Raw genomic sequence first — 15865 nt, 5'->3', positions numbered from 1 at the left:
CAACTAGGCTGCAACCGATTTTAAATATGGCCCTTCAACATCCCAGCTTATTTGGATTGTGTATAGTAATCAGATTAATTTAGCAAAATGAGACACTCTGATAAATCCCGAGGTTTTGTTCTAATTGAGTATGAATCTGTGTTATTCTTAGTGGTTGAAGCCAAACATTTACATTCAAAAATTTGCTACCCTAATTCCTTGCCATATTTCTTATTTATGAGACTTCAGATTAAATTGTCTCATCACAGAGCTGAGCTCTTGGGGATAGTTCCCTTGATAGTCCGGGATGAAGGATAACTTTTTGCCTTGCAGAAGTGAAATACTTTTGTCTTCCTATCTGGGAGTTGACTGTGTCGTGAATTAGTGTTTAAACATTGGGCTTGAAACATCTGAGTTCTCTGGAATCCTGGATTCACATCCCAGCAGCAGAGAATCAGCCTTGACGGAGAAAAATTGAGTTCCATGAAGTTTAGAAATTTGATTGAATCTCTTAGATGAGGTCTTCGAAACCAGATTTGGATTGGGTCCAAAACTCCAGAACTAAACACTCCCAAACATTGGCGTGTTTGAAATCCAGATATATAGTTTGCAAATAGCTCCTGTATCCAATAAAGAGCTGAATTAAAACTCTGGATCCAAACACTCTTGAACTTTGGGATCTGAAATCAGTGGCGTGGCTATACCTCTGCTGAAACCAAGGCACTGCCTGCTGTGCATGTGTGTGAAAAATCTCCTGACTCTTTATGAAGGAAGATCTTGTTGTTTGCCAAGGTTTCCCCCCCTCCCCAGTATCTGTGAGCTGGACATGGCCACATGGCCCTTGACCTATGATTCATACACTTCTGCAGCTGCTGCTGAGATTGCAAGTAGAAACAAAATTAAGCTTTCTTAAACCTCTAGCAGTCTGCTTTTTGGTGTACATTGACAGCATGCTCCTGACTCCTTGGGATGGAGGATTTAGACAAGCTGAAGGAGCAGTAATGGGGGATATAATGGGTTGGAGGAGATTCGTCTCATTGGATTTGTCTACACTGAAATAAATCACCATGGCTGGCCCGTGTCAGCTGACTTGGGCTCTCGGGGCTTAGGCTGTGTGGAGCTATCAAATTGCAGTGGAGACGTTTGGGCTCGTGCTGCAGCCCAGGCTGTGAAACCTGGAACCCGAACGTCTCCACTGCAATCTATTAGCGCTGCAGCCTTGCCCCATGAGCCCGACTCAGCTGACGTGGGCCAGCCGCAGGTGTTTTACTGCAGTTTAGACGTACCCGTTGTGTATCTTTCTGGTGAAACTCTAGCCTGGAGGGCATCCTATCTCTTTAAGGAAAGCCTCTGTTCTTTCTCCTTTGTAGAGGTGGGTTATCCAGTAAATGTCTTGCTTCAGCACTTGAGTAGTAACCCTGCTGTTGGGGCCGCTTTCCTAGCATAATTAGGCTCTGCTGCAAACCGGGACTGGCTTGTCATCAAGAGAAAGGCTGTAAAGCTTTTTTTGCTGGAACATCAAAATAACAAAGTTTAGCTCCCGGTATATCTGCACTCTCCAGCTGCTCACTTCATGCCATCAGTTCAATTAACGATCACCAGTCAGGAGAGTTACTGCCATCAGATATTGGCTCGGTGCAAATACACCTTTGAAATCCTGGCCCCAGTTACATCAGTGGCAGAATTCTCATTGACTTCAGTGGGGCCAGGATTTCAATGTTTGTCCACTGGGTTCAATGTTTGATCATTGTGGTTGTACTCATTGAGGGCCTGATCCTGCCAACGGTTGCTACCAATCGTAGTGCAGACTGGCTTGAGAAGTCGTATTGACATAGGGTGACCAGATGTCCCGATTTTATAGGGACAGTCCCGATTTTTGGATCTTTTTCTTATATAGGCTCTTATTACTTCCCACCCTCCGTCCCGATTTTTCACACTTGCTATCTGGTCACCCTATATTGACAGCAGTGAGTTAGTCACGGTAGTAAGCATTATGCTCAGAGAGTTTGCACAATAATGCCCTTAGTCTGGTTAGTAAGGTTTAAGTAAGTACATTTGACCTGTTCGTTCTATTTAAGTACCTCTATTTCTGTTCTCATAGTGTTCTTTCTTCTTTTCTTTGACAAAAAACTATTCTATATATATAAAAAAAAAAAAACACCAAACAAATAAAGGGTGAGCTCCCCCTACCGGCCTTGTAGCTGCAGTTAACTAAAAAGTATGACTTCAGATTACATTAAAGGAACAGGAAATGAGTTGTCATAGATTCTCTTGCATTGGAAATACATGACTATATATTCATATTTTTAAATAGAAAAGTAATAGGGAAAAATGCATTTAGACTTTCAAGAGGCTATTTAAACTATGGAAACAACATCAACAACTGTACAGTAATTACTGTATAATGTCTTTCATATGAGATATATTGACCAGTGTTACATAGCCTGATTGTTTCATCACAATACCGTCTATTATAATGCTAAATTACAAACACTGCCTCTTGAGAACCAGATTCTAATCCCTCTACTCACCTGGAGCAGTCGTTTATTCTGCATGTGGTCCCATTGAAGTCCTGGGCATGACCTTTGACGTTGCCTTTAAAGATACATAGGTGCCTAAAGATGCAGGTAGGTGCCTAGGCCTTGATCCTCAAAGGTGTTCAGGTGCTTGGGAATTAGGTACTTAGACACTTTGAGAAATCCAGCTCCAAATCCATTAGCTGGGAGAAGTATGAGACAACTCTCCCTGTGGATCAGCCACAGAACGGGAGATGTAGCCTACACAGCTGGAAGAGTGGGTTACAGATGTGTGCTGTGACGGACTTAAAATCAATATCTGTGGCTCATGCCCTTATACCCGAGATCAGGACTGAGCCATGTGAGTGCAAGAACGGCAACAAGGCACCAAAGAAAAACTAAAAATCTGATATGAACCCTTTCAAACTAGTACCAGCTGTGCCACTTACACGGTAGGGTTGACCCAGCAAATCCTTGCTCTTAGAGTGCTTCTTACTCACATGAGCGTCTTACTCCTTTGGACTTCAGTGGAACGAATTGCTTGAGTAAGTCTTCGAAGGACTGGGGCCTTAGCTAATAAGTAACACTCCAGCTATTTAACAAAGTGGGGTTAGTGCCTCTTCAAACTATTTTAAGGCTCAACTAAATTTTTGCTTAATATAGCCGGAAGCCATAAATGAACCTAATACACCATTAAAGATCCAAGGGTAGATAAGTGAAAAGCTACTGCTCCTAGGATATGTGCCAGGAACCAGGTACATCCAATTAAGTAACCGGATTTGATTTCCTATAGTATTAAAACTGCTTAATTGCCCATGAAAATTACATGGGTTAAATTTCCTTCTTAGAGCATTTGCGGGAAATTGCTTTGTGATTGTGTTTACTTTCCTTCAAAGCGGCTGTTTGCAATTGACCATTCAGTAGGGTTTGAAGAGCACTGCACCTTTGCTCTACAGAACTGTCGGACATGCAAAATCATCCTGAATCGAGAGACCTGTGGCCTCCAGGGCAAACTGGATTAAAGGCACTTACCCTGGTGTAAATCAGAAGTAAATCCACTGAAGTCAACACAATTACACCAGATCAGAGTCCGGCTCACAATTTTCAATGTTCTTGTTTTTGTGGGTATTATTTTACTCCAATATACAATTCCCCTCGTTTTGAGGCCACATCCTCAGATGGTCCAGATTGCATAGCTCCTTTACATTACTGAAGTCAACGGAGCTGCACAAATCTACCTCCGCTGAGGATCCAGCCCATAATCAATAAGGCTGTATTGATCCCTGTGCAGAGGCATAAAACTACTTTGTTAGACTCTAATTAATGCTGGTCATGTCAAACAGTGCTTTGGACTTTACCACAAAGCTTACCCAGTGCCCTTTTCCACACTCGTTCTGGATGAAAGTATTACTCTTCCCATAAATTCATTAACACAAAACCAACATGGTGTATGCCTTTATGAAATTACAAGTGAATAAGAATAAAATAGTGTATAAGTAGGAACACACAATCTTATAGGTACCGTGGTAACAGCTACAATTAAAATTAACCTTCAGCAATGGAAGGGCTCCTCTCAGTTAAGTACAGATCAGAAGCTCCGATAAAAATATATACATAGATTGAGTGCTGGTGTGTGGGGAAGTACTGGCTGGGAGGGGGTAGGATGTGGGGGAGATGGGAATGCTGGGTGGTGGTGTGGGGATTGCTGGGTGGGATGTGGGGATTGTTGCTAATGAGGTGTTTGGGGTTGCTACTGTGGAGAGGGGTGCCGAGTGGGGGTTGCTGCGCTGGGGATTGTAGCGTGGAAAATACTAACTCCAAAGAAGTTGACCTCCCTGCTGCACTGAGTTTTCTTGCCTTCTCCAACATAAATACATAGCAGTATGTATATTTAAAAAAAGACACCCTACTGCACATGCGTCTCCCTCTGAGGAGAGGGGGAGAGAACAAACATGGGCAGTTGTGTAGTCACGTTGCTCAGTGCACTGCTAGAAGGTGCTCAGATACTGTAGGCCCTACACAGACTAGGATAGAATAGATTTCACTTTGGCTTTGTGATGCATACATATGAAAGAATGTAGAGGGCAGATTCTGATCTCTGTTAGACAGGTGAAGAGCCCAAGTAATTCCATTGATGTTACTGGCCTAACAGAGATCAGAATCGGGTCCTCTGGCTCAGAATTGATTTGATGCCTCCATTTCTTGATAACTGCAGGTAAGTAAATAACTTTCTTAAACTAACGCTCCAAATCTGGACAGGCACTGTTTTTGTGGGTGCAGTTTTACCTCTCCGTGCAGCCTTGCACCTCCCCATCACATCTTCCCCTTCAGTGGCTTGAGGGCTGTATGCTGGGGATAACAATTGCCTACCATATAGAGGTATTGGGAGGACAAACACATTAAAGATTGTGAGGTGCTGGGCTACTATTGTAATGGGGATCTGTAGTGGGGTGTGTACCCCACACAGGCTCTGAATGGGCTAATGTGGGCCTCAGTGGCCAAATAATGTACCAGGCTGCACCTGGAGGGGGAGCCAAGCTTAATTGAAGCCCAGCTGGTTAGTATAAAGAGCAGGCTCATTAATATAAAGAGAGGAAATTTGTAGCAGAAAGGAGCTGATCACATTCTTAAATAGAAACTGAAATACAAAAAAGTATGAGGCACAAAGGTTTCATGATAGCTGCCTTTCTAGATCTTGAAAAGGTGTATAATCTGCTATAGAAGGAAGGCTTTTTCGGGATAACAAGGAAAGAAATGGTGGACAAAGCAGCTAAAAAGACTGTAAGAAATGGAAAGATTGACATAGAAATACCCTTGAGTAAACAGGAAGTTAAAATCCCAGTATAGAAAAAATGTAAGAGGAATAGCAACAAAATTGGATTAATGAAAAAAGAGGAAGAAGATTTTTTGAATTGTGCCCTAGAGCTGAGGATAATGACATACTTCAGAGCCTGAATAGAAAAAATGAAATGATTTTGTTCAGAGAATTAATTAGCCATTGTGGCTTAAACAATTTATTTTTTTTAAATAGACAGACACAAAGATGGCCTATGTGTGCTCTGTAAGGTGGAAGAAACAACTGATCACCTTGTATAGGATCTGTGAGGGCTTCGATAATGAAAGGGAAAAGCTTTCTGAGGAATTCAAATGTCTTAAGATATCAAAAGTTACATTACGTTATTAGTGGAAATGGGGTGGTATTAGAAAGGAGTTGTTACATTACCTGAAGGAAACAGCAGAGTGAGAGAATATAAACCGCTAAGTATTTAGGAATTACAGCTGGTGGCGACTAGCGAATATTCAGTCAAGTCTGCTTTGCCATGGAAGAAAGAAAGAAAGAAGCTGTGGGAGGAGAAGCTGCAGTCACTCTGTGGGAATAGGGAGGGTGTGAGGAGGAAGCTCATGGGGAGATTATGGCCTGGGATCGTAGCCTGAGTAGAGAAGGAGACAAACGGTTCCTGAGAGTGGAACAGGTTGTATCGCTAAGCCCTGACAGAAGGGCAGGTTCTAGACTTCCAGGAGGGGAGCGAACCCTGGGAGGTGTGCAGTTAAGGAACGAAGCAAGGGGAACGTAAGAGGCCTAAAAGGGCAAGCCTGAGGAGGGCAGAAGTTAGGTTAAGTTTACTCGTTACATTTGGAATTTTGTTAGGGGGTTCCAGGCGAGGGCCCTGAGAGTCCTGGCCCTGCAAGAAGGGTTAACCTAGAGAGGTTGTGTGGAGAGAAGGCCTGAGAAAGGCAGGGTAGGAAGAAGCTCAGGGAGGTGGCAGCAAGGAATAGTATGGAGCAGACCTTCGCTGCTAGATATAGGGTCCCCGGGCTGGAACCAGGTGTAGTGGGAGGGCCTGGGTACCCCCCTACCAGCCTCCAGAGAAGGTGTCATGAAGCCCCCCTGATATAAGGGGATGAGGTCAGGTGAAGCCATTGGGCAAGGGGTTGCAAGGAGCACGAGGCCAAGAGTTAGGCCCAGAGACTTGATATAAGGACACTGGAGACTCCGTTACCCAGGAAGGAGCAGGCTTACCTCATGCATTGCTCTTTAGCAGAAGGTCCTTTTGTAGAGTGCATCCTTTTGCAGAGCTTCTGGCTCTGGGGTACCCAAGGATTTGCAACAATCCCTGGCTAAAATCCTTCCTTCCTGTCCCCTGTTGCACTACATGTTCCAATGCAATGTCTCACTTGCCAAAAATGATGTCCAAAAATGAATATGATTGAAGATTTCTAACCCCAGCCAGGGAGGGGGGGAAAGAGTCACTGGCAGCTAGCAGGAAATGTTTTATTGCCCATGCTTAGAGAAACAAATAATTGTCTAAGTCAATCTCAATTTGTCTTTCTTTCCATACATCCTAACATGGTAAGGCCTTGTTATACAATTAGGTGTCCAAATGAAATGGTTCCAATCAGCCATATAAGTGGCTTTCAGTGGTGCTGCTTTCTGGAAAATGAAATTATAGAAATAATGAAATGTCTTAATGCAAGAGGATCTTAAAGTAGCCAGGAGATGTTCCTGAGCTCTCTTGCGATGGTTTTTTAAGGACAGATTCTAGCCTCGTGTGTGCATTGCTGCACAGCTTGAAAAACTGGTAATGGCAGGTCAGCAAGCATGGACAAGAGAGTATTTTTCTTCAAGATAGGGTACCAGTGGCAATAAGTCCCAGGCATGCCAGCTCAGAACGCAGCATTGTAAAAATCCCCATCAGAAGCCATAATGTTTGCCCTAATCAGTAAGGAGATACGCCAGAATAAACCTTGATTTTTCATTACATCCTGTGTGGATTGCGATATTTCAATTTAGCACGCTGGCATTTTCTAGGCTGCCAGCCAAAATGGATGCTTGCGGTAGGAAGACACAGGTATACGTGTCTGCAGAGCCATGTGTTAACTCAGTCATCCATTTGTAACGTGCCCTTCATGTAAACCTCCCAGGGCACTTGTAAAATTCAAATTAGCGCTAAAATAAAATAAGTAAAAGACGTGATTTTCATGCATAAGCATCCATCATGAGAACAATACTGAATACAACAGCTAATCGGTTTCCATGTAAACATGTCAGGGACTTTCCTCTCTGAAAAGAAAGGGCCTGATACAAGGCCCAGAGACGCTAACAGACACCCACTAAGGGTATGTCTATATGTCTAAATACGTGCCTCCCAACCCAGGCAGACAGGCACTAGGGTGACCAGATAGCAAGGGTGAAAAATCGGGACAGGGGTGGCGGTAATAGGTGCCTCTATAAGAAAAAGCCCCCAAAATTGGGGCTGTCCCTATAAAATCGGGACATCTGGTCACCCTAACAGGTTGAGCTAGCGAGCTAAAAGTAGCAGGGTGGACTTGGCGACATGGGCTAGCCACCCCAGGGTCCGAGTTCAGGTGACTAACATGAGCCGCTGTCCGTGCCGCAATAGCTACCCTGCTCTTTTTAGCGCCCTAGCTGGAGCAGAGTGAGCCCAAGTCTGTCTGGGAAGCATGTTCCCTGCTGCAGTGCAGACATACCCCTCCTGGGTATGGGCCCAGAGAGGGGAAACCAATGATCAGCTCTTTAAACACATGGCTTGGAATTCTATTCAGAGATGATAAAGGGTCCAGTAGTAGTTGATCTTCCAAAGTGACCGTGCATAGGGAGAATGGTCTGTTGGGAAGAAAATCTGGTTTGCACCCAGAGGTGATGAGTGTGATGAATCACTGACAGAGATTTTGTTACTGAAATATGTGTCTTACCAAGAAGCAAACCAAAGCCCGTTAATGGGAACCTTTCCATTTATTTATTGGACTTTGGATCAGGCCCCAGATGGCTGCAGTGTTGTGTTTAAGCAATCCCATAGGGGAAATCCCCTCTCAGTGGCAGCATTTCCTGCGCCTCTGCCTTTGTTTAGAGTCAGTGCAGTGTAGCATGCAGTTTCTTCCCAGCATGACGAGCAGCACGAATGTCGCTGTGCCAGCCTACACGACAATGGAGCTGTGTTACCATGGGCAATGCTGGCTGCTGGATACGGAGACTCCCACTATCCAGTGATGCTCTGGCGGGCAAAGTGTCACCTTTGCAGAAGGAGATTGTGTTTTATATGGGGTCAAATCCTGAAGCCAGTGGGCATTTTGCCATGGACTCCTATGGGACCAAGATTTGACTCATTTTGCATTTTTTAATAGGTGATGCCTAATTCTGCTTCCATTGAAGTCAGTATCAAATGCCACCTGGGTTTCATTGGGTTCTGGATTGGGCAGGTGGGTCCCAATCTGGAAAGGCCCCTCCACCTACCATTAATACGGTGACCAGGGCAGCCCCCAAGGAGTTTAGGTCCAGAGTGGGGCAATTAATTTCTCCATATTTTTGTCCTGGTGTGGCATCATCATCCTGAGTTTAAATGGGTTTGGCCGTGCCATGGTGTCCCCAGTACAGAGTCACCTGCTGGAAAAACCTAAGAGTGTGATGAAAGCCAAAATGCAAAGAGGGGAAAGATCTTCTTGTGGGTAAAACACAGGATCGGGACGTGGGACCCAGCGCTGTCATAGACTAACCTCACAGGTTAGTTTCAGAGGGGCCCAAGGGAGTCAGATACCAAACTCCCCTTAATTTGGGCACCTAATTCCCTAAGGCGCCACTGAAATCACCAGCCTCCATGCCTCAGTTTCCCCCTCAGAGAAATGGGAGGTAAAAATATTGACCTTGCCTCACAGGAATGTTGTGAGGTTTTTATTAATGTGTTGGATCATTTATAGGCCTTTGGCTGGAATTGCTGTGCTATTAGCCCAGTGCTGTGGTGGTTATTAATGCAGGAGGGAAACGTGGGTTGAAATTATGACTGGCGATATTGTTGAGGGGAAGTTTTACAGCTGTGTAAACACATCTCCTCCATTACCCCTGCCTGCATGCATTACTGAATGGTGCTTGGTTTCTGCAGATAACTCACTCTAATGAATATGTGCCCAGTGTCTCTCACAGAGAGCTTGGCAGTGCAAGCAGTTCGTTTGTGCTTTAATGACTCCCATGACACACATGGGCAGTAGACAGCTCTGTGACTAATAAGCTTTTGTTATTAATGGCAAAGGGGGCAAATAGACAATTAAATTATCGCCTGGAACAGGACTATGGAGGAACCTCCGCAAAGCACAGACCAGCACGTTAGGTCACAGCCATTGGGAACAAAGGGATATTGATGGGTGATGATCCAAGACAGAGTGATCTACCGCGGGAAATTTCCTCACGGGGCAAACAAAGTTTATCTTTATGTACATCATACAAGAAACTGCTTTTTGGAGTGCTGGTCTCACGGGAATCGCATTAGCAAGGCAATCTCAGGGGTGAATCCTCGGGATGATGTTCCTTTGTGTTAATGAAGATTTTTAATAAGCAATACAACAAAAGGACAGGCTCCAGTTACAGACCAGCAGTATTTTAGCTATGTCTGTGTATGTGTAATGTGACTTAAAAGGCTGAAATGAGAGGTGGAAATACATGTTAAGATAGGAATAAGGTAGAGCTAATAAAGTCAGTGATGGTCCTACGGTCCACATAAGATAAGCACTTTGCAGGTGGTTCTACTCTGGAAGTGACTATGTGAAACACCTTTGACCTTCTTTGTACTGAGAAAACGAGGGGTGTTTAGCAAATGTGTTGCTTAACATGTTTTTAAACACCACTTAGGACCCGTTGTGGACAAAGAAAGTATTTTTTAAAAACATGTTGGCTAGTCATGGCCAGTCCTAGGGATTCTGCTCCCATTGGTCAATATCTAGGGTTGACCGTGACCGGCTAATACAACACCGCTGAATTTGTCTACACTAGGTGCAAAGTGGTGTTTAACAACATGTTAATTAGCATGTATTAGCTAACACTGGTGTTAGCCACAGGTGCAAATCCCTACCATATACCTGGTACACCAGGGAGTAAGCTCCTTGGTGCACCATTGCAACTCATGGTTTACCCCATGCACTGCGTATACAGTAGGGATTTTAGCTACAAAGATGGCTGTGACCCCAGTGTAAACAATGCCTAAGGGTATGTCTTCACTGCAGAGTTAACTCGGGTGATCAGCACCTGAGTTAGCCTCAGCTGGGTGCGAGTAACCAGGCTGCAAAGCCACCCTCGAGATGCTGTGTCCTCTTTGGTGCTGCACTCACCTGTGTGTGCTGCTAGGACTTCGGGAGGCATATCCCAGAGTCCTCTGGCAATGTCGAGTCAAACATTGTTATTCTGAATCGATTCCGAATTTCTCCTGGGAAAACCCACATTTTCGGTTGAAAAATTTCAAGAGATGATTTTTCGTTCAAAATTTCACATAGGGGAAAATGTTGGTTTTCCGGCCTCCTCTGCTGTTATTCAGTGCTGTGGCCACATACCTTCCCTTCCTTATACACAGGCATATTTTCACCTGGAGGTTGGCCACGTCTAGAACTAGAACTTCAATTAGTGCGGCTGTCAATACGTATCGTTAGGCCACCTTTTTAGTTCCCTCTAGTTTGCTGAGGATCATGTTCATTGTTGCCAAAACCCCTTTGTTCTGTTAAGCATTTTCCTTCATTGCAGCTGTGACTTAGTTGACTGAAGTTCAATTCCTTACAGGGGCCTTGCTTCCGTAGTTCATTGAGCTATGCTGCGTCTTCTTTAATTAGCTTGAATTTCTTCTTTTCCTGTGCAGCTAGAATTTCACTTTTTATTTTAAAAATACCAGTTGTCCTCCCTTTCTCCTAATCATCTCTTATGGCAGAGGAGAAGTCAGGCTACCCGTTGTCCACGCGGTGCTCTTTGGATCATAATTCACTTGATAGCTACTTTATCTGCCGTGTGTCACTCTCATCATATGCCGGTGTGCGGGGAGAAGGTGGAGCTATTGATCCCACATATTAGATCCCTTACAATTTGGTGGTGCTTTCCTGCTCTTTCTGAGCGTGCCTTTCCTTTGTTAAGGGATTCTATCTCCATAAGCAGAGGGTGTCTTCTTCCTGTAATTCTCCCGTAAAGCTATTATTCCTTCCTTTTGACAATAGGAGTGAATAATCTGCTGGCAGCATAATTCCGTATGATTCACTCTTCGTGACATTCTTCTTCTTCTGGCTCACCTGCCTTGTGGGTGAATAGCAATGTGTTATGTCACAGCCAAACGTATCACACTAGTGATGAGGTAGAAAGAGAAATACCATTGGATAATTGGAGCCTCCCAGTAAAATACCATATAAAATGTGTCAACACGTTTTAGGCAGCATGTGTGTAACGAGCTGGTTAAAATAATCTGGCCTGTTATTACCTCTTTCTACAGCTCAATACACCGAGAACAATCATTGGTATTTAATGGGGACTGAGGAATTTGGCAGCTCCAAAGGCTTTCTATATTTGTCTCGGGCTCTCAGATGAGAGAGATTAAAAGAAACGCAGGCCTTGATTTTCCAGCCACTGACATGCTTATTAACAACAGAGCAAATGCAGCAGTAGTTGTGAATGTGAAGTAAGCACGTAGGTGTTTGCTCACAGAGGACCATATGCTCCTAGTGTGAGACGTATTTTAAGAAGATGTTGGAGTTTCCTGCGGAAAGCTCTGTGTAACATCCAGTTACCCCCAGCGAAAAATCCATTTCTGCGTGGTACGATGCCATGCCAGGAGAATCACGGACAATAGCCAGGCAAAAAGTTTGTAATGGAACCAGGTGAATTCAGACTCCCCTGATCTAACCACTAGGCTACTTCGCCTTCTCTAACTTACTCCAGTGTAAATCAGGAGTGACTCTGGTGACATCGGTGGAGTTACACTAGTGTAAAACAGGCATAAAGTCTGATGCAGACCTGTGAAATACCGAACTGTATCCAGAGTTTGACTATAGGGATTTGGGGTTTGGTCCATCTCTTTTCCCCCTCGTGCTTAGTGGGGTGGGTCTAAAGCTAGATTGACTGGACCAAGCCGCATTTTGGTTTGGGACTGAAGCAATCCACACTTGGGCAAGCCCCATTGCACAGTAGTGCAGGGCATCTATTTTAGGGTTACCATCCTTCAACTTCCCAAAAAGAGGACACTGCTGGGGGGGAGGGGGAACTCGGGGGAGGTGCAATTGGGGGGTGCTGGAGGGTGTGTGTACTGGGAGAGGGGACCTGAGAGGTGCTGTACTCTCAAGGTGGGGGGCAGCATCACTCCCTGTCAAGGTGGCAGGGCAGCTGGGGCAGGCCCGAGACGTAGTGCCAGCCATCCGTCAGCGCCTCCCCCTGCCTCTCCACCTCCCCAGGACTGGGATCTGGTGGCTGCAGCGGAGGGACCAATCGGGATGCAGAGCCAGGTGTTTCTGAGCTGCAACATCTGCACCACAAAAATCCCAGACATTGCCTCTTATTTGAAAAATTCACCCAGACAGAGGGCAGAGGATCAAAAGCAAGGAAATGTCTGGGAAAACCCAACATATGATAACCCTATCTATGCTGAAGGTTTGCACTCGTGTTAGCTACACCTGTTTCATGTACAGTGTGCTGGCTAAGAATGCAAGAGGACTCAATGCTTACAAAATGAAACTGGCTCTTTATTAAAAGAACTAGTTACAGAAGTGCTGCAACTGCAGCTAGCATTCAAGCCATGTGCACACAGACTGACTTCCTGGTGCTTCCTTCATACTCTTCCATCCTGCAAACTGTGCTCCTTCCTCCAAGTTCCATGCAGGTTGCTTCAACACTGAAACAAATATCCCCTCTATGGACAGGCCCTCAGTCTCCCCTCTGTCTGAGGCTTGCACATGCCTGTGTGAATACTGTAGTGGGACCGACACGGAATGAGCTGAACGTTTGCTTTTGCTTCTGTTGTCAGGCTGTGAAGAGTTACTGAAGGATGTGCTGGCTGTCGAAAACCCTGGGTGTCGGCACTACGAGCCGCAGTATGTGGATTACTACTACCAGGTAAGAGATTCACTGATTCTGACTCATGCTGGTGGACTGAGAGAGCTTTCTGGATGATTTATAGAAGGATCAGAGTAAGTCCTCTCGCTTTACACCTGGCCTGTTGCCTTTTCCTTTACAGAATAAAAACTATGAGAATTTCATCTTTGATACTGCGTTAGCTATGCCTGAGGATTAGTGATCTAAATCCAGTGTAGCCCTCAGTTTTGTGGCGTGCAGTCTCATCTAGCACTGTTCTCGCCCATAACCGGTTTCTGATGTCAGTGCTCCCTTGCCCACTAGCCGGCACACCCTGAGTGCAGCAAGTGACTTGTGGAAAGGAGCTAGTAGCGAAAAAGCTGTGCCGTGCAAGCGCTGCTGAACTACAGAAGTTAAGGGAGGGATGGATCTGGGCATAAAAGCTGGTCCACATGAGCGGGGGGGGGAGGGATAGCTCAGTGGTTTGAGCATTGAGCATACAGGTCCTGAGAATCCTTAGCTCTATAGAACCCCTGTAATTTCTAGCATGTGTCAAAAATGCTTCCAACAGGGGGCAGCCCGTGGTTCCGCCGCCACCACTCCGACCAGGGGGTGGCCTGTGGCCCCACCACCGCTCCTCCGGACAGGGGGCAGCCCATGGCAGAGCTGCAGAAGTTACCGAGGAATCCGTGACCTCCGTGAAAGACTCGCAAACTTAGGCATGAGTGAGGTTGATGGGTTAGAGTTTAGTCGCATAGGGAGCACCAAGGCTATGTTCAAGGTTGGGACTAGTGCAGGGTACTGGGGTTAAGTTAGAGTTGGAGCCATTAAACGTACCAGATATGAGTTGCAGTCACTTAGGGTTGCAGCAGGCTGGGGTTGGAGCTTGAAGGTGGCTCTGGTCTACAGTTAGCACTACTGTGGTAAGTGGCCTTGGGCTAGTGTTAGGGCTGGAGCCAGTAGGTGGAGCCAAACTAGGATTAGAGTTAGAGTAGACAGGTGGCCCTGGGCTAGGGCCGGGGTTGGTAAAGGGTCCTTTGTTAGGGTTAGGATTGAAGCCCGTAAGAGGTTCATAGAGATGCAGCAGAAAATCTCACCCTGGGAGTCTTTCCACTGCCTTCTGCAGGTTTGGGATCAGTTCCCATCTGGACAGAGAAGGCAGAGCACACAGTGTGTTTCCCTCCCAGTTAGTAATCTGCATTGCTGCTGTGAAGAGCCTAGTTCCAAGGTTCCCTTGCATTCATCTTTTCCACAGCAGAAATCAATACTTCCCAGGCTGACTGTGATGAGATTGTTTTCTTCCATTTAATGCGCTGTCGAGGTTGGTTGATTTGCAAGGATTTTCATTATGTAGGAATTTTCCCTTGATGGTTCATATCACAGCCCAAAGCAGCATCTGCACAAGGCCCCGAAGAATGGGAGGACACTGCAGGGCTCAGGGGCTCGCAGTGCAAAGCCAAGTACATGCTTAATCATAGCACTTCTGAGGTTTACCTAAACCAGAGACGCCCCCTACACTGTTGGGCCCAAATCCTCCGCTTGGTTGCCATCACCTGATGCTGGGCCACAAAGGCTACATCCGCTGAACCTCCCCTGGAGAGATGAATGCGTGGGTCCCACCCCCTTTGCAGTGCTGCACCAACCACCTCCGCTGTTTGTGAAGAAGGGATTGATTGACCCCACCTCCTTCTTCCCTTGTGCAGTGGAACTGTCCCGAGTCATTTGCCCAGGGGCCCCCTACGACCGCAGACATGGGGGCAGGAGTTGAGCCATAATGTCGGTTAGAATAGGGTGGAGTTATTGGTACTTATTTGTATTATTGTTTCTTGATGCTGAATAAGAACAACAGTTTGTTTCCTATGTGGGCAGCGTAAGAGTGAGGACGTCCTTACCTCTTAATTTCCGTGCTTCTCAAGCTCCTTGGTTTTGTAACTGATGAGATTGACGGCGACCTGAGCTGGTATCCTGAGCCAGATTCCTTGTGTTGAGATAGAAGCTGGGTAGATGCTATGAAAGGACAACTCAGAAATGAAAAGCAGGGGGCTTCCTCAGACCTGTACCACTGCCATGGAGACATCTGAAGGCAAGCGAAGTGCTCTTTCAGCATTGCATTCTCAGCCTTGGGACTGCCGGAGGGCTGCTGTGACGTACTCCATTCAAAGCACTGGCGAAAAGGGGTTTCTCAGCCTTCTAGAAGCCTGCAGTCCTGATACATTTTGCAGCTGAGCCTGAGTAACATTCCTCCAACCTAGTGGCTGGAAGAGGCCCGGGAAGAAAGTTATCTTTGCTGCTAACACTGGTAGCAACTGGGAAGTCTTCTTGGCGCTCAAGTGGCAAAGATGCTGTACTCAGATCCTTGATTCAGACCTTAGTGTAGACAGATTGCACCTGGACTGAGGAAAAATGCATTCACCAGGTTCAAAATGGGCTGCTTTTTGTAATGCTGTTATGGAACTTTGCTGGCAGTACTGGGAGAGCCCAGAGTGGTTCCCAAGCACCTGTTGCATAGGCAGTGGGCTAGATTCACCTTCAGCAGAATCCAAGCACC

General features: G+C 45.8%; 1 protein-coding gene across 1 annotated transcript in view; it reads left to right on the top strand.

Moving 5' to 3' along the window:
* The window catches only part of RAB11FIP4 (RAB11 family interacting protein 4), a 211142-nt gene that overhangs the window by 79319 nt on the left and 115958 nt on the right, over nt 1–15865 (top strand). Inside the window, exon 3 of the mRNA XM_054048097.1 lies at nt 13271–13359. Coding sequence (XP_053904072.1) covers nt 13271–13359 — 89 coding nt within the window. The remainder of the gene's footprint in view (nt 1–13270; nt 13360–15865) is intronic.

Source organism: Malaclemys terrapin, chromosome 13, assembly GCF_027887155.1.
Source record: "Malaclemys terrapin pileata isolate rMalTer1 chromosome 13, rMalTer1.hap1, whole genome shotgun sequence".
Classification (NCBI taxonomy): domain Eukaryota; kingdom Metazoa; phylum Chordata; order Testudines; family Emydidae; genus Malaclemys; species Malaclemys terrapin.
This window is presented reverse-complemented; position numbering and strand designations above follow the sequence as displayed.